Source organism: Melopsittacus undulatus, chromosome 9 (assembly GCF_012275295.1).
Source record: "Melopsittacus undulatus isolate bMelUnd1 chromosome 9, bMelUnd1.mat.Z, whole genome shotgun sequence".
Classification (NCBI taxonomy): domain Eukaryota; kingdom Metazoa; phylum Chordata; class Aves; order Psittaciformes; family Psittaculidae; genus Melopsittacus; species Melopsittacus undulatus.
The window spans coordinates 38,469,338-38,486,721 of record NC_047535.1 but is presented as its reverse complement, the minus strand read 5'-3'; the positions used below and the strand labels follow the sequence as shown (position 1 = coordinate 38,486,721).

General features: G+C 48.4%; 1 protein-coding gene across 2 annotated transcripts in view; it reads left to right on the top strand.

Annotated features, from left to right (window-relative positions):
* Nucleotides 1–11,248, top strand: part of RBM6 (RNA binding motif protein 6) — a 58,568-nt gene extending 47,320 nt beyond the window's left edge. For both annotated transcript variants that reach the window (XM_005141573.3, XM_034066082.1), the window contains exons 12-23: nucleotides 203–300; nucleotides 766–808; nucleotides 1,374–1,434; nucleotides 2,393–2,484; nucleotides 3,161–3,340; nucleotides 4,366–4,455; nucleotides 5,248–5,337; nucleotides 5,961–6,230; nucleotides 6,799–6,873; nucleotides 7,457–7,554; nucleotides 8,772–8,883; nucleotides 10,974–11,248. In XM_005141573.3, coding sequence (XP_005141630.2) covers nucleotides 203–300; nucleotides 766–808; nucleotides 1,374–1,434; nucleotides 2,393–2,484; nucleotides 3,161–3,340; nucleotides 4,366–4,455; nucleotides 5,248–5,337; nucleotides 5,961–6,230; nucleotides 6,799–6,873; nucleotides 7,457–7,554; nucleotides 8,772–8,883; nucleotides 10,974–11,099 — 1,335 coding nt within the window. In that variant the 3' untranslated portion in view covers nucleotides 11,100–11,248. The remainder of the gene's footprint in view (nucleotides 1–202; nucleotides 301–765; nucleotides 809–1,373; nucleotides 1,435–2,392; nucleotides 2,485–3,160; nucleotides 3,341–4,365; nucleotides 4,456–5,247; nucleotides 5,338–5,960; nucleotides 6,231–6,798; nucleotides 6,874–7,456; nucleotides 7,555–8,771; nucleotides 8,884–10,973) is intronic.
* The last annotated feature ends 6,136 nt before the right edge of the window (nucleotides 11,249–17,384 follow it).

Genomic DNA, 17,384 nt, shown 5'->3' with positions numbered 1-17,384 from the left:
GGACAAGCAGAGAACCTAACAATGAATTGATCCCTTTTGTCTCATCCTAAATACCTTTCATTAATAATTAGACAAGAGTGTTGTGTTTCCTGTCCTAGTATGGTTGTCATGTAAGCACAAAACCTTCCTTTCAGGCAGGCTGGATTTGAGAAACAAGCTTAATTTCCTTCTCATGGATGTGAAATTCTCCTTTCTTTTACAGGAGGCGATGAGGTTGCTAAAGATACTGCAGAATCTGGATCCCCCAATCTGCATTGATGGACGTACAGTGGAAGTGAATCTTGCTACAGGGAGGAGAAGGTATAGACAGATGAGGTGGTAGAGTTGTCCTTTGTGTGATGTGCTGCAAGCCTAGAGCTGTGTTGTCAGACCAAGTGCTTAAAGGTTGGCACATGAATTAGCACAGATGTTCCTAAAATGTAAAAATGTGTTAGAGAGGTGAAGGCATTAGAGCTAGAAAAAGCTTCGGTGATTGAGCAGTATGGGATTAATAATCATATTGCGTGGCCTGTTGCTGTCCAGCCATCAAATCCCATCGTGAGGGAATTAATGGGTTCAGCTTTTTAGAAAGCAGTTGGAGAGAGTTATCTTTGCAGACACAGCAGAGTGTGGTCATAACTCTTGTGGAGACAGTGATGGACACAATCCAACATGTGGCCAGCAAAGATGGTCTTTCTGCCTTTATTGGTCCTGCTGATCGTTTTGAGTATACTGAGGCTAATGTGAAGCCAAATAAACATTAACCTGCGACCTTTATCTCAACAGGAATGACTATGGGGAGCACGGTGACAATTCCTACTATGGCCCGGTAGGTCTGCACAGCTTCCCTGCAGGTCACTGGAAAGGGAGGGAGCACTGGGGATTATAGCCCTCCTTTTGGGCTGCTGAAAGTTTAATTTGTTTGGAGGTGGGATGATAATGCTCAGGTGTGCTTCTCGCTGCTACTCTGCCCCTAACACAGTGTTTGCAATGAGCATAGATGTGCAAGTCAGACCGCAGGTGCTGCTGGAGGGAGTTCTGGGCTGGATTACTCTATATCGTGCTTGTGCAAGTGATTTAATTGATGACTGATCTCAGTTCCTGGAGTGAATGTCTCTTCTATAGTGCTTGGGCTCTTCCCATACTGAAAGGGCTGGAGGCTTCCATTCAGATTGCCAGGAACACCTAATTTAAAGGTTCATGGAAGCTACAGGGGTCTCCTGCTTTCCAACACTGTCCATTTCTCTGTAGGTGAAAAGCTATGTCTGCTTGTACTCTATTTTTTTCCTTGTACTCTATATTTTTCCTGAGCTTTGGGCCTGTGAGAGGGAGGTAAAGCAATATGATGTTTGTCAAAGAGTCTCTCATCTGTTTGTGTTGTTTACTTACTCCAGGGCAGAAGGGGCATGAGAGACAGGAGGGGTGGCGAATCACAGAGACGCACAAGAGCACAGTGTAAGTTAAGCTCTGCCTTACTCCTACTGTGGACACTTTTCTTCCTTAAAAGGGCACTGACATGTAGAAATCAGTCCCACAATATTTTTAAAGGCTAGGAGTAGGTTTGTTTGCTACACCCACTTCTGAGGTTTGTTGCCAACTTTGTTTAGTCACATTTTCCTATCTGATGATGTGTTTCTCTCTTCTCTTACTGTGCAAAACTACATGCAGATAAAGAAAACTTGCTGCATGCTTTTCCTTGTTTTGGTAAACTGATGGCATAAAATCAGCATGGCAATTACTAGATGAGACAGAAGAAAATGCATTTTATGTGGCAGTGTCAGTAGCTAGAAGAACACTCCTGATTCTTTTACTAACTTGTTTGTAGCTGAACTCTGTCTAATAACACTTTGGAAATGAGAAACAGTCCTCGCATTATGGACTTACCCTTAAGGCCCTTGGCTTTTCATGCAGAAACAGTTTGCTTCCCTTTCTTGTCCAGAGCTTTCATGCACCCACAGGGTGGAAGGGATATGGGGAGTGTCATCAGTTAAACAGGAGACTGTTTGAAAGAGCACAGAAATCTTCCTTGTTCACAAGGGTGGGTGGACACAGAGCCTGGGATTCATTACCCCATTCTTAGGGAAATTACTGGATTTCGTGTCTTTGTCCAATCAAGTGTTGTGGTCTGGTGATCTCAGCACAGCCCCTGTGAGTATGTTTTGATGTGGAAATTTTGCCAGAGTCCTAAACCAGAAGAATTGTGAAAACCCATTTCCCTTCTTACTCCTTAAAGAAAAGAATATGTAGGTCAAGTGAGTGAGGCTACTCATGCCTCTGTTGCCAGGAGAGAAAAATTCTTCTTTCCCACTCTTGATCCTATCACTAGTGTAATATTTGCTCATGCTTTTGTCTTTGTAAAATGCAAGTTCTGCCTGTGGAATATTGTGGTGTTAACTCTTGCCTCTCTGTTCAGCTCCATCAGATGTGTCCACATACATATATGATCCTGAAACTGGGAATTACTACGACCCTATAGCTGGGACATACTATGACCCCAGGACTCAGGTGAGTGTGTGGGAAGGAAACATTACACACAGTGCATTTTTACAAATGCCTCTTCTCTGGAAAGATTTTGCATCTAAATCCTGAAGACAGGCCAGCATGGGACAGCATTTCTCTCAGTCCTCTGACCTGTAAAAGGGATACATGTTTCAAAATACCAACTTAATGAGAGGCTAGGAACTCTTTAGCTGTGCCTTGCAGCAGTTACTGTAACTGCCTTTTTGGCCTCTGAAGCCCTGCCTTGGGTGGTTTTTGGTCTCCTCTTCACTGAGTAGACTTACAGGCAGAGTATCCTTGCTAGATTTTTCTGAAGACCTGTGATATGTAGCTCTCTATTCAAATATGGACAGCAGAGCTCTGTTTCATCTGTGGTTTATTTGCTCCCTGACCCCAGCCAGCAATTGTTACAAGGATGTCAATAAGGAGCCTTCAGCAGAGGTTCTTTGGGACTATGATCTTGGTTTTGTGATTCTGGAGTTATCCATGCTCTGGGTGAGCAGAGTAGTACCTGTGATGACCTGACTGTGGTAGACTGTCTCCTCCCTCAACAAAGTTCTGAAGCCTTTGCCCTCAGTTGTCTGAGGCTCTGCATTTCCTTCTGTGCTGGTCTCCCAGTCCAATAAGCCCAATAAAGAAGATTGCAGGGGTTGGATAAGTCTTTTCCAAATGCGTCTTTCAGAGAGAAGTCACAATAGACCGAGAAGCTTGTTCATCACCTCCAGAGAGCAGGAGGCGGCGGCACGGGAGCCAAGAGCGGCATGGGAGCCAAGAACGCCAAGAACGGACAAATGAAAGGATGGAGCCACACAGCAGGGACAACAGGGACAAAAGGGAGAAAGGGAAAAGTACTTCTGCTAAGGTAAATCCCTACAAGCATCAGAATGATCAGAGGTCTGAAGCCAGGAGGTTGAGGTAAGAGAAGTTAGAAAATATAGAGTAATTTATAGAGGATTCAAAAAAGGAGGGACAGTGAGAGGAAGTGATGAAACACATGGGTCTGCAGCAGGCCAGGAACGTGATTGTTGTCAGGCTAAGTGGGAGTAAGTTCCTGAAATTTTTCTCTTGTGACATTAAGTGAGGGCTTCTCATTCCTTCCTTATGGTAAAGGATTCAGAAACATTTAGGTAACTGAGACACACAATTTACTCGTGCTGCTGGAAGCACCCAGCTGTTATAGCAGGGCCATCAAAAAATAGCAGAGATATTTAAACATACCAAGTCAGATAATAACAGAGACTCAGCTCTCCCCTCACTGCCCCCTCCAAACATCATGGACAGGCAGGAAGATGAGCCAGGCAGTGCTTTGCTAAAGTGCAATGCAGATGTATCCTGTACAGTCCCTCCCAGAGGCCCAGTCCTGGGGCAGTGCCCTTCAGTGCTGCTTCCAGTGAGCAAATGCTGTCTCCCCAGGATGGGGAATTGCTGGCTAGGAGTAGCTGCCCAAAGTGATGTTTGAGCATGGATGTTGGACCACAGCCCATTGCTATGATACTGAATGGGCCTGAGGTTCGCTAGAAGAGTTTGTAGAAGTGATTTAGCCATGCATGCACAAACTTTGTTTTCCTCCTTGCCTGTTGATCTGTATATATTCTGTGGCATGACCAGTCCTGGGCAGCTGGGACCCAAGGTTGTCCCTGAGATTGGTACCAAGCCAGCCAAGAAGTCTCATCTGATATGGAGGATGCCTGCTTTCAAGGGTACTGATGCAGGACAAACACGGTCTTGTATGACTGGAGGGTGAAAGCATCTCCAGTAGAAACCCTTTCATCATTTTTCATGGCTGCCTGTTTTCTGTGGATGCTCAGAAGTGGCTTCCTGGCTGCTCTGTGCATTCTCTGACCCCTGTGCTGTTGCTGGCCTAATATCCAATCTTGGGTTTTTCAGAATGAGCCTGGAGAAGAGAGGTTCTTTGCAGAAGATGTCTTCAAAAAGCCATTGCCTCCCTCTGTGAAAAAGGATGAGAGTACAGGCCTGGTAAGATGTTGCATAGCATCAGTCAAGTATGCATAGTCCCTAGTCAAGTATGAGTAGCTAATGAACTGCTAAACTAGAGCATGGCCAGGGATACAGACCTCTGTAAAGCATATAAATGTGAAGTTTCACTCCAGGCTACTCTTTGGGCTGCTGATCATACAAATGAACATCACAGGCTCCTCCTGTTGCATTGCTGTGTGACTGCAGTCTCTGGTCTTCTTTGGCCAGTATAAAGGGTGTTCTTTGGTATAAAGAAGATCCTGGAAACACCACCACCCTGATTGAACCTGGACATATGCTGCGCCACAAACACAGCAGAGTAAACTGGGGTTGTCATCCTTTCACCTTCCCACCTGTAGTACATGTGATTTGTCTTGCCTCTGACAGGCAAGCAGAGCTGCAGCTCTTCCTGGGGTGGTGGGTTTCTCTGCTCCTGGTCTCTGTGTCATTTGTGCACACACAAAGGTATACAAATGTGACCTGGCTGTGCCCCAGCATCCTCACTGGTCTGAGGCATGGCTGGTGCTGCTGTTAACATCACAGTCCAGCAGAGAGTGAGAGTGGAGCAGACTAGGATGGCATGGTGAGCTGCTGCAGCTGTCCCCTAAACCAAAGGCATAGCTCCAGGAGAGCTATGGATTCCCCAGAATGAGAATGTCTCCCACGAAAACCATCACCTCACTTCTGGCAACTGCCTGGTTTCCTTGGAGGCCTGTTTAAGTGGGTGCCTAGCTGTTGTGTGCACCAAGTCCATGCTGTGGCAGTCTTAACACCTGGTCTTGACTGTTTCAGAATGAGGCTGGAGAGGAGAAGTTCTCTGCAGAAGATGTCTTTAAAAAACCATTACCTCCCTCTGTGAAAAAGGATGAGAGCGCAGCCCCGGTAAGTGGCTCCATAAGATTGAGCTTTGCCTTGTTTGAACCTGGGTGCAGGACTAGAGAGGCTCACCAAAGCCTGGCTGCGACCTTGAGTGACAAAGGTGCCAGCTGCTCATGACAAAGGAAGTGGCACTGGAGATGGAATGGTGAAGGCAGTTGGGTTTATAGTGCTCAGTTTGTTTGTGGACTTCTACCGTGGGGAATTTTCATACCTGCATTTAAGCAGGGTCTTCTTGCTCAAGCAGTCCTCCGGCAGAAAATTTCCAGCTGCCTCCTCACTGCTTCCCATTGCTAGAGGAAGTGACTGACAGCAACTCTTTGCCAAATAGCTGCAGCTTTGGTCGGTTTCTTGTGCTTAGGTGTGTGGCAGATTGGGAAAGCCTGGCACCAAAGCACAGCCTGTCTAGAGAACAGCAGGGCTTCTACCCTGTGGTGTTTAAATGCTGTCCAGTCAGCTTCTTTTTGTTCCCTACCTGTGTTGCTGGGATGCTGCTTCCTAGCTCCTGGGCTGGAACAAAGATGGAAGTCATGGGGAGATAGGCTGGGGAAGCAGAGCCCCACATGGCAGGGCAGACATGATGCTAAAAATTGCTAATGCTAAAAATGCTTTTCTGCCGCTTCCCTCAGCCCAAGGTGGTGAACCCTCTGATAGGACTTCTGGGAGAGTATGGAGGAGACAGTGACAATGAAGAGGAGGAGGAAGAGGAGGACCAGTCACAGGCTCAGTGGCTGCCGCCTCCCCATCCACCAGCACAACGTGAGGAGCAGCTGAGGAAGGCCAAGGCCAGCGATGACAAGCTGACCGACTGGAATAAGCTGGCCTGCTTGCTCTGCAGGAGGCAGTTTCCCAACAAGGAAGTGCTCATCAAGCACCAGCAGCTTTCCAACCTGCACAAGGTGTGGGGGAGCTGGGGGCTGTGGGGCTGTGTGTGTACTGGAAGCTGCCTTTGGCTCAGCAGCATTGTGATTTGCAGAGAAAAATGCAACAGTTGGGTGGGAAGAGCTGTGCTGAATTTGACACAGTAGCAGGCAAAGTTCCCATCAAAGCTCTGTTCAAAGCATTGTGTGAGCTGCTTGTTCCTGCCATGGAAGTGCTGTAATGTCAAGGTGTGACTTTTTAAGCTGTAGCGAGATAGCTGAGCCTTGGAGAGAGTCGGGTGCTGGCACACATGAGTGTGATAGCAGTAAGAACTTAGCACATGCCTCCCCATGTTCTGTGCTGCCTTTGAGCTCTTGCTTCTAGGAGGGCCAAACTGCATGCAGGTTAAAATAGAACTTCCTTACCGTGGAGAGGAGGGGGTTGTGGTCTCTGGGGGAGAACAGGTAGATGCAGGAGATGCTGCTGTGCCTGGTGTAGTGCAGGTACAAGAGCATGCTGCCCTACCTGTACTCCTTATGGGTGTAGCAGTTGACCCTGACAGCTTGTATCCTCCGCTGATGCTGGCTTCTGTTTTCCTCCTTTCAGCAAAACCTGGAGATACATATGAAGATCAAACGATCTGAGCAGGAGCTTGCATATTTGGAGAAGAGAGAGCGTGAGGTGGGTCTGAGGTGTTGGACAGACTTGTGTTTGTGGTTCTTCACAAGAGGGATGTTGGACCCTCCACTTGTGCATCTGTATCTGCAGCTTGGGCATCAAATGCCTCCCAAAGAGTCTTAGACTGAACTATGGGCACACTCTGCAGCTGGACCTGTAGACAGTGCTCTGATTTCTCAGAGCAGGTCTTCCTCCCAGAAGGTTCTGAGTGTGGTTCTTTTGTCCCGCAAGCCAGTGTTGGGCTCTGAGCTAAGAGGGACCCAAATTTCCATCTAAAATCAATGTGGTGTGTGGGCTGCTTCTGCCTGGGCAAGAATGGGAGAGCTGTAGCTGTCTGTTATTCAGAGGATAGCAGTTCTACTCCCAGTGCCATAACTGGAAGGCTGCAACCACAGGTCTGGGTTAGCCCAACAGATGCCATCAGGATAGAATAAGTGGACTGTGGATCCCAGAAACATTTAATAAGTCTCCAGGACAGATTTCCAGCCAGCTAAGGATGAGTAGAGACCTGGCTGCAGAGCGGTCTCCTGTGGAGTGTTGAATCCTTTGTAGCTCCTGGGCTTACTTTGTTCTTTCTGTTATGAAGGGGAGACATAAAGACAAAGGAAATGACCGGAGAGAGAAATTCCAGCAGATGGATTCACCAGAGAGGAAACGACTCAGATACGACCGGGACTCAGAGAGGTAGTGGCTGCTCTTGGTTAGATCTCTTTGAGGCTGCTGGTGTGTCAAGGCCAGGAATCAGCCGGTGGGGTAGATCTGCCTGAGTCACAGCCAGGCAGGCTGTGATTCTCATGGGTAGAGTTCCTCAGAGGGGAGCCTGTTGTGCTGCAGGACATCTTGGAGAAGGCCAGGGATGCAGAGGTGAACAGGGTTTAGGGGAAAGCAGAGACAAGCTGCCTGGTGCTTGACGAGTGAGACTGTGGGGATTTGAGTGTGTCTGGCCAGGCGCAGGCAGCAGAATGCAACCTGTTCCCATCCACCTTGTCCTTAAGGCACTTGCTGTCCCCCTGTCTTGGCATCTAGCCATTGAAAGAAAGAGCAAAGCTGTGTTTCATCTGTTCCACTGACTCAGAGGAACACTGGGAGCTGTTTCCATCTCATGCAGAGTAGGTGGAGGAAGAAAGTGCGTGCTGTGTGGAGCTCTCAAAAGACCTGCCTGCTGCAAGCTCGCGTGTTCCAGTGGGCTGAGGAACTGCTAGGCATGTGGTGAAGACAAAACTGGTTGTGTGCTTGTCCTCTTCTGATACAGCACCTCAGAAGCAGACCTTTCCTCCATGTCTTGCAGCTTAAAAATCCACATCTTCTCTTCCCTGTTTCCTGGAACAGCTGTGGATAAAGTAAAGCAGTTTGTGTGTGGTGTCAGCAGCAGCCACAATGTAGAACTTTCCTGAAGAAAACTATTTTTGTGCTGGGCAGTTTTCAAAACTATGGGTTTAGGTTAATGGTGTTGGGTGTGTAATGACCAGGTGGGAGAAGGGGTGTCCAAATCAACACTGCATCTATCGAGCTCCATGACCACAGCACTGGGAAGAAAGGAAGATCTGGCAGAGCAGCATGGATTACGCTTCACTTCCTTGCTAGTGCTAAAAATTGATGAAGAAATGCAAGCACAGACTGCTTCTGGCTTGCTTGTACCATAAATATTTTTGAGCCTGAGCTCATTTCCTGCACCCTGGTGTATTTTCCCTTGAGGTGGGACAAGAAGTTTTGCAGTTAAACATGTCTGAGCCCTGCACACAGAATCCATCATGTTGGTTTCCTTGGCCAGTGTGCTTTTTGCAGGCAACTTGCTTGTCCCTTAGGAAAAGCTGGAATATCAATGAAGGTGCTATTAGCTGAGCTAAAGATCCCTGGCATGTGTTTGAAGCAAGACCAGACAATTGATTCTCCTTTTGCAGTGACTATGACCCAAGGATTGATAGTAACAACAGAGGGAACCGAATGTTGCAGTCCACAGGGTGGAAGAAAGGCTTTGGCCACAATCAGCAGGGCACAGCATCCCCAGTGGAGGTGAGTCTTCCCTTCCTTTCAAAACACAATGACCTGCAGCTAGTAATGTCCCCCAAGATGGCTGGAGGAGTTCCCAGCCGGAACAAGTCAGGCTGCAAGACCCACTAGGTGGAATAATACATGTGCACTGATTAACTTTGCAGGCTGGGAGGGGCTGCAAGTATGTTGGCAGTTATAGAATCATAGAATAGTTAAGGTTGGAAAGGACCTTAAGATCATCCAGTTCCAACCCCCCTGCCATGGGCAGGGACACCTCACACTAAACTATATCACCCAAGGCTTCATCCAACCTGGCCTTGAACACTGCCAGGGATGGAGCATTCACTACCTCCCTGGGCAACCCATTCCAGTATCTCACCACCCTGACAGTAAAGAACTTATTCCTTATATCCAATCTAAACCTCTGCTGTTTAAGTTTGAACCCGTTACCCCTTGTCCTATCACTACAGTCCCTAATGAACAGTCCCTCACCAGCATCCCTGTAGGCCCCCTTCAGATACTGTCAAAAAAGGTTAGAATTTATATGGGAGTTGACGTGTTGAAAATACAGTAACAGTGAAGTTACAGTGAAGGTCATAGCATCTGATTAATACCTGCCTGAAGCCATGCTGGGGTTTGCAAGCAGGTTGCCAGCTCAGTGCTCTGCAGCCACATGAGCGAGGGGAAAAGGTGAACTTCCAAGGAGGAGGAGGTGTGAGCAGAGCCAAAGCCACAGGGCACATGATGCTATTTGTCTACTCTGCCTAGTGCTTGTGAGGCTCTCACTGCTGCTCTGGACTCTAGACTTCGAAAGGTAATACCAGGATACATCATCTGATGAGAAGCAGTCTCCATCAGTAAAGGGCTGCAGGGATAGGCAGGGCTGGGTAGATCCTGCCTTCTGGGACAGGCTGGTCTCCAAGTGCACTTTAATTTGCTGCAGAGGGTTTATCTGACAAGCGGCAGGGACTGTCCCCCTTGCCCAGGGCATATGAGCAGCACCATGTGGCTGCTGTCACTTGTGGTGCTGTTGCTGGTGGTGGCAGGTCTGTCACTGGACTGCCTCACTGCTGTGGTGTCAGTGCTTCCCCGAGGGGCAGGCGGTGGCAGCGCAGCTTGCGTTGCAACACTGGGCTTACAGTCAACTGTATCATTAAAGGCAAATATTTGAGGCTTCATGACGTGTGTTTGCTTGAGCCCACACACACGAGGCAAGATTCCCTTTTCAGTGCAAACAGCAACCCCAGCTGTTGGTCAGTTCTCATGGAGAGTTTCCTGTGGCCATAAAATGGGCTTTGTTGAAGAGCCAGCTCCAGTGATGTGCTCTGGGAGTCTGACCTCTGATCACGGCTTCCCAGACTGGATGGGGGAGCTGACAGCAAAGCTCTTGGGCAATTCCTGTGAAGGCCTCCCAAAAGAGCCCTGGAGATGTGCTTGCTTTTCACTTCCAGGTCATGCTGGGCAAAGCCATGTGCCCACTTCAGCCCTACAGGACTTTGATCTCTTGGCCTAATTGATGACATCTCTGGTACTCAAATAAGTTGGACTTTAAAAGTGAGAGAAACTTTCAGCCTTAGGCCTGCTCTCCTGGGCTAACTCTAGGCAGGTTTACTGAATAATTCAGATGCTGGCTGCAAAAGCCAATCCTTAAAAACTGGTTGAAATTCAAAGTGAGCTACCAGAGCCCATGGGAACTCTTATTAGAGGAGAAAACAGACGAGCTTCTGCAAATGCAGGCTAACTGCAGACAGCTCCCTGGGAGCCCAGCTCTTGCTGGCACTTCCCTTTGCTCTGTTTCAATCCTCGCTCGCACACGGCTGTTGCCTGTTTTGGCTGCCCGCTCCCACCAGCCATATGCTCGTGTTGTTCGCTGCAGCCAGTCCCTGTGATTCCATTCCTACTGGGCATTTGTTGGCTGGTTTTGTTGCCCACAGAGGGCCGACAGTTTCCCCTGAACAGCTTTTGAAGGAGCACACTTCACTTGCTGTTCCTCCTCTCCCAGATCCCCATGGCAGCAGTTGGCTGCCCTGAAGCAGCCCAGGGGAAGCTTTTTCTTTATGGGCAGACAGGGAGGAGGAGAAATCACTAACCCAAAGTGTGTCTGTTTGCAGGGAGAAAACCGGAGGAAGGGCCCTGGCCTGGGGGCCCCAGGGAAGCCCAGCAAGAGGCAGTCCAATGAGACCTACCGTGATGCCGTGAGGAGGGTCATGTTTGCCCGCTATAAGGAACTGGAGTGAAGGGTGCAGAAAAGCCCAAGCCTGTCTTCCTCCATCTGTCTTTCTCTCTGTGTCATGTTCTTTTGGGGGTTTGGTCTTATTATTTTTTTGGAATTGTTACAGGTTTTGCTGCTAGGAGTTTTTGTAATAAAACTGAAAATTTGTCAGTGCTTGTCTCTTGCCTAACGTGGTGTGTTGTAAAGCATCACAGCTTTGGGAGATTCTCAGCATGTTTTGCTCTCTGCTGATGAGGACTCTGGTTGCTGCAGCTGTTCTGGAGGTCTGGGACAGGTTTGGTCATGCATGGTCCTGCCTGCAGTGTGTTTCCTGCCACCTCCTGGTGCCCTGTACTCATAGGCCAGGATGTGAACTGGGAGCAAGGGACAGCCCCAAGACCTGGAAGGAATCTGGGAGCAGGAGTAACTCCTGGCTGCTAGCAAGGACAACTGAATTCAGTTAATAGCAAGAGCTTAGTGGCTAAAGGTAATCTAATGCATGCTGGGTGATATCTGAGCTTCCCAACCAAGCCAGAGCCTTTCCCATCCTCTCCACTGAACATGGGGAGGGCTGGATCTGGTGGCAGTGGTGCTGAGGACCCTTGAGGGACACAGCCATGCTGGATCAGGGTGGTAAGGGCTGTGTTTGTGAGAGAAAAAGCCATTTTGAGCAAGTGCTGCTGATACAGCCCAGAGAGTGCAGAGGCATCTGGGGAGGTTAGAAACTCTATCACTGGTGTAGTGGTCTTAATGTCTTTAATGTTTTTAAAGGCTGGTCACCTAAAGCCCCAGCTATGTTGCACCTGCCTTTATATCTTACAGTTATTTTGTTTGTATTTACAAGATTTTCACAACTGTGCTAGTGCTTTTGCCATGTTCAGCATGTGCCTTTGTGCCATCCTGTGGTGGTGGCAATGTGGATGACTGAAGATGACAATTTTGATGTCTGGAATGTCTTGGTAAGAGTTACAGGAACAGGGACCACAGGTGACAAGTCTGAGTGTGGCCTGTATGGATAAGGGCAATGGTGATGACAGCTTCTAAAGGCAGCAAACATCCTCTCCAGGCTGCATTTCCTTGTCTCCAACACAGGCAACTCCAGAGAAGCTTGGGGGACTTGCTCACTGGCACCCCAGTCCCTGGTGCTGCACCCAGTGATTGTGGAGGTGGGGACAAGCACTGTGATGCTGGTGAGTACATGGAGGTAAGGGGAGATAATTGTGCCCAGGGCAAGCTGTGTTGCTTAGAAAAGATCTACAACAGCTCCCTCCTTCTAGAGCCCCTCTGTGTTGGGTTTAGGGGCTCCCTGTGCAAACCAGGGGAGAGGAGCTGCTCAAGAAACTTCCTGCAGAGAGGCAGTGGAAGTTCAGATGCAGGAAGGGGCACTTTAATGTTTGTGCTATAAAATACACTTGGGGACCACATGGCACAGCCAGCAGTCAGGAGCAGCTTGTCTGAGTCTAGGTTAGGAAGGTTCATGTAATGATGATAATGGTTCTTTTAATGGGTGTATGGATGATGACCCCCAATAGCTCTGTTACAGTGGAACTAGCGAAGAAATACCACAAACTAGAACCTCAGTGAGTAGTGCAAAACCTCAAAGGGTAGTAACCCTTCACACTCCAGTAATCTCCAGATGAAGGTGAGGAGTTTGGAATAATGTGCAGAAGGAAGCCTGGGCTGCAAACAGGGGCTTCAGTCTTTGTGTGAGTCCCACTCTGTGGGGGGAGGACAGGGAAGGTGATGGGCTCCTGGGGATGTAGTCCCTCGGAGTTTTAGTGGCATGAGGGCACAAAGATTCATGCACACAGGAGAAAGAAGCATGACTTCGCAGGACATCACTTCCAATGGCATTGGAGGGAACTGGGGAATCTGGGAGCGGACCAGTAGCTGCTGTACAGGCTGTCCCAGGCCGGGCATCTGCATGTGCCAAAAATGAGCACCGACAGAGCATCATTCCCCAACAAAGCCTTTACAGCCACCAACTGCAGGAGCCCTTTATCTGGCTTTATTAATTTGCTAAGTGGGTACATCCATCTTAGTGAAAACCTGTTAACAACTGATGATACGTGATTAATTAGAAGATTATAAACCAGATAAACGTAAGAGCAGCTTCCTTTGGACAGATGGACCTCACTAAATAATATATGTTCCTTGGCTTAGCTTCGTGCTCGCTCGCTTGCTTGTAGGCAGCGTGATGTGCATATGTGAAAGGAGATGCTTCACAACACTTTCCTTGTAGGCCAATTGCCAGGGCTCAAGTCAGGAACAGGAGAGGAGCAGGAACAGACGGCAGGGAAAAGAGGGAAAAAATGGATAATAAAAACTGTAATTGCAGGGTACATCTGTCTCCAGTCAAGAGAAATCCTTTTTCTCTCTGGAGGCAGATCTAGCTCCCGTTAGTTACATTAATCATAGAAGCCAACAAATCAAGTATTTCTAAGGATCATAGTAAATGATGATGGGGAATCAGGAATAATACTTGCATTTTACGATGCTGGAATAATGCCATGTTACAGAAGTGTGGGATTTCAAGGTGTGCAGTGTGTGTAGCTTGAAAATGCCACTCAGCTGGACCAAAGAGAGTATCCCAGTACCAGCCATGAAAATCAAGGTACTATCTCAGTTTGATATTGGCTTCATTCCTCTGAATTCCTCTTCCCCAAGGTAACCCAGCAGGTGTCTCTGTGTATTCCCTTAAAGATGTGCATGTCTATGTAATGTCCACCCATGTTGTACATCAGCCAGGGAAAACCCAGGATTAGGGAATGTGGAGGAGCCCCCCTCTGGGCTTGGGATGAGGTGACTGTAATGAGGTTATTAATGAACCAGAACAGATTAATAGAGCGAGAAGCTAAAAGTATGACAAATAAGAACCAAGCCAGAAAATGTCATGTCCTCTTAGGGAAATGGCAGCACAGGTGGTGATGTAGAACCCCTGTCACTGGTGTAGTGGTTTTGCTGTCTTCAATGTTTTTTAAAGGATGGTCACCTAAAGCCACAGCTGCATTGCAACTGCCTTTGTATCTTAGAGTTATTTTGTTTGTATTTCCAAGATTATTCCAATATCACTATATTAGATCTGTTGCCACATTCATCATGTTGCCTTTGTGCCATCCTGTGGTGATGGCGATGACTGAAGATGACTATTTATTTTGAATTGTTGGAAAGTCCTGATAAGAGTTTGTGATCTTTTCCACTAAGTCAGTCCTGTGATGGAGCAGTTGATTGCCACAGAGGTGTTATTCACAGGAGGAGGACTGGTTACTTAGTACAGTAGCCAGTACTAAGGTTGGTATGAAGTGTACTTGTGCAAGGAAGCCTGGGCAGAAAAGGCAGAGGGGTTTAAGTGGATGGCCTATGTGGATAAGGAAGGCCACTGCTCCTGGACCACAGCTGCTGGCAACACTCAGCAGGGGGATGATCTTAGGAACATGCAACATATTGGCTGGTTTGGAGGGGGACACCAAAGGGGAGGTTAAGTCCACCCTTTCCAGGATGGGAGGCTTAAGGGACCTTCTACTTGTGCCTCTGCCCAAGGAGGGTCCATCTCTGAGCCCTGTCAGCCACAAAGGGGATGCAGGAGGCTGCTTTGGACATCTGAGACTCTCTGGAGCAAGAGCCACTTTCCCCCTCCCCAAGTTGTTAATCTTCAATTTCCAATAGTTATATTGATACAGCAGTTGTTCAGGACCTTGTAAATGGAACATACTGATGTAAAGAGCTGGAGCTGTGCTTTCTAAAGGAAGAAAGCAGCTAGGTGGGATGAGGGGAGCTTTTGTAGAGGGGGAGGAAAGAGAGAAACCAGTGAATGTGCTTCCTTCCACAGCAGTAACCAGCTGCAAGGAGAGAAGGGGTGCAGCTGGAATGAGGATGGGGCTGGGACTGCCTCTCTCAGCTCCAGCACAGCCAGAGAAGGACTGATGCAAGCTGTCCCTCTGCAAGGTGGGAACAGGACCTTTCTGCTGGAGGTTCAATAAAACAAGTGCTGCTGTAGCTCAGCTGTGGCTCTTTCCAGATTCCATTCAAAGAGTGACACAGACTTGCTCATGTGTGGTTCTTGCTCAACTCCCCCCATGGACCCCCACAGCAGGTGGGGCATGGGCTGGAGGGAGCAGAGCAAGTTGGCAGCAGCAAGTATACACCGTGGGGCTGCTTTCCCCTGCAGTGTGGCAGCACAGGGGTCCACGAAGGCAGGAGCTTGTGACTGCTCCTTCTGTAGAACAGGCACCTTTGCAGCTCTGGCTGGAGTGGGCAGACAACCCAAGCAGCCAGCCAAGGGATGGGCACAGGATGAGGTACCTCATGGTACCACCATGAGCATGGACCTGGGAATGCAAAATGCGTGTTACTGGGTAGTACAGAGACTGAGACAAGCGCTTGTAAGGGATGGCTGAGCTGGGCTTGGCACTCAGACAAGCCCTCAACAGGCAAAGCTGTGCCAGGCCACCCCCAAGAGTACAGGACACCAGCAAGCAGAACGTGAGTGGGCTGCAGTTCTACTGGTAACATCTTTAGGAGCAAATACACTGCAATTAACCTTTTTTCAAACATCTTTCAAACAAATCCATAGGAACTCTCTATATTTGAAATCAAAGAGTAATAAAAATGTATTTGTTTCCTGTTAGATATGGGAAGATGCCAGATGAGCATCATGAACAATTTTATTCATTTAATGTTTTAAGACAAGAGGAGCAGGTCAGTGTTCAGAGGAGACTGTTGCTCAAATGTTGCCCCATTTTAATGCAAGTTCTGTATTTATCCATCTGCGTACAAAGACCATTCTGTTCTGTGCTCCTTGCACTGGGGACACCATGCATTCAAATGTCAGCAAGCATAAGCTTTGTGAAACTGCTCTTCAGCTTCCACCTAGTAGCACAAAGACTCAAAGGATGATGAATGACACTATAGTAAGTACCATAATGACCGGAATAGCCAAGATAAGCACAGACACAAGCCCTTGTCCAGATTCTACAGGGATAATTTCTGCCAGCACATTTTGAAGGGGAAATGTCTTGGCCAAGTCGCTGCTGGGGTGTGTGTGGGGACAGGATTGAATGGGACAAGCAGGCACCAGGCTGACCCACAGAAGCACCCCTCCCCATGGGTGATACAGTGCTGGCCCAGGGGATAACACCATAACAAAACCCTTTCCACACTAACCTCCCAGTGCCCAAACTCCACCAGTGCTGCTGAAAGGAGAATAAGCTGTTGGCAACCCAGCTGCTGCTGGGTTACTCCCAGCAGAGGAGAAAGGCAGCAGCAGTTGACAGGACAAGGGATAATGGTTTAAAACTGGAAGAGGATAGGTTCAGACCAGATATAAAGAAGTTTTTACAATGAGAGATGAAACAGTGGCACAGGTTGCTCAGAAAGGTGGTACATTCCCCATCCTGGAAACATTCAAGGTCAGGTTGGACGAAGCTTTGAGCAACCTGATATAGTTGACAGTGTCCCTGCTCATTGCAGGGGGACTCAATAACTACTAAAGATCCCTTGCAACCTAAACTGTTCTATGATTCCATAGCACTTCCAGTCATGGAGGGGGGATATACAGCTTACTATAATTGTGCTGCTATTTATCCAGCATCTGCTCCTTGCCCTGGGGCACACCAGGCTGGCTCCATCCCCGGGAACTGAAGTGGATCAGCAGCACAAAGACCAGCCCAGTGCTGCCATAAGCACTTCTCATCACCTCCAGAAGCAAGGGGTTGTTCTATGTGTGTGCTGCTCTGCCCATTTGCAGCCTGGAGGAGGCCTGTCCCATCCAGCTGCTAAAGCAGAGTTCACTTCCCTGCGGAGTGCTTGGGTGTGCTGCAAGGAAGCTGCGGACTGACTATAACACCCCCAGGGGACAGAGTCCCCCATCCTGCACAATGGAAGGATGGGCTGGTCCAGAAATGGCAGGGAGCTGGATAACAGCTTGAAGCTCACCCTGGCACTGTTTGCAGTCCACCCTACAAGCAGCACCTTTGCAGACAACCCCAGTAAGCAGCTCCCATGCTGCAGGATGCCTCTGTGCCTACATACCACATCGCTTTACATTTCATCATGTCAGGCTTCATCTGGAGGGAAGAAGAGATCAGCCTAAGCATCCTGTGGTGGGGTGGTTTGGATTCCCACCAAGGAGAGTCACCCTTACCCACCAGTGTGCAGTCCCACTATGGTAGTAGTGACAGGTCCCATCACCATCTGGTGACAAAGCTACCTGTAGCACCAGTTCGACATCCATCAAGGAGACAGGTCTGCCTGAAATCCATCCAGGAGAGCAGTCTGAGCCTGCAGCACACCTTAGGAGAAGGTTCCTAGC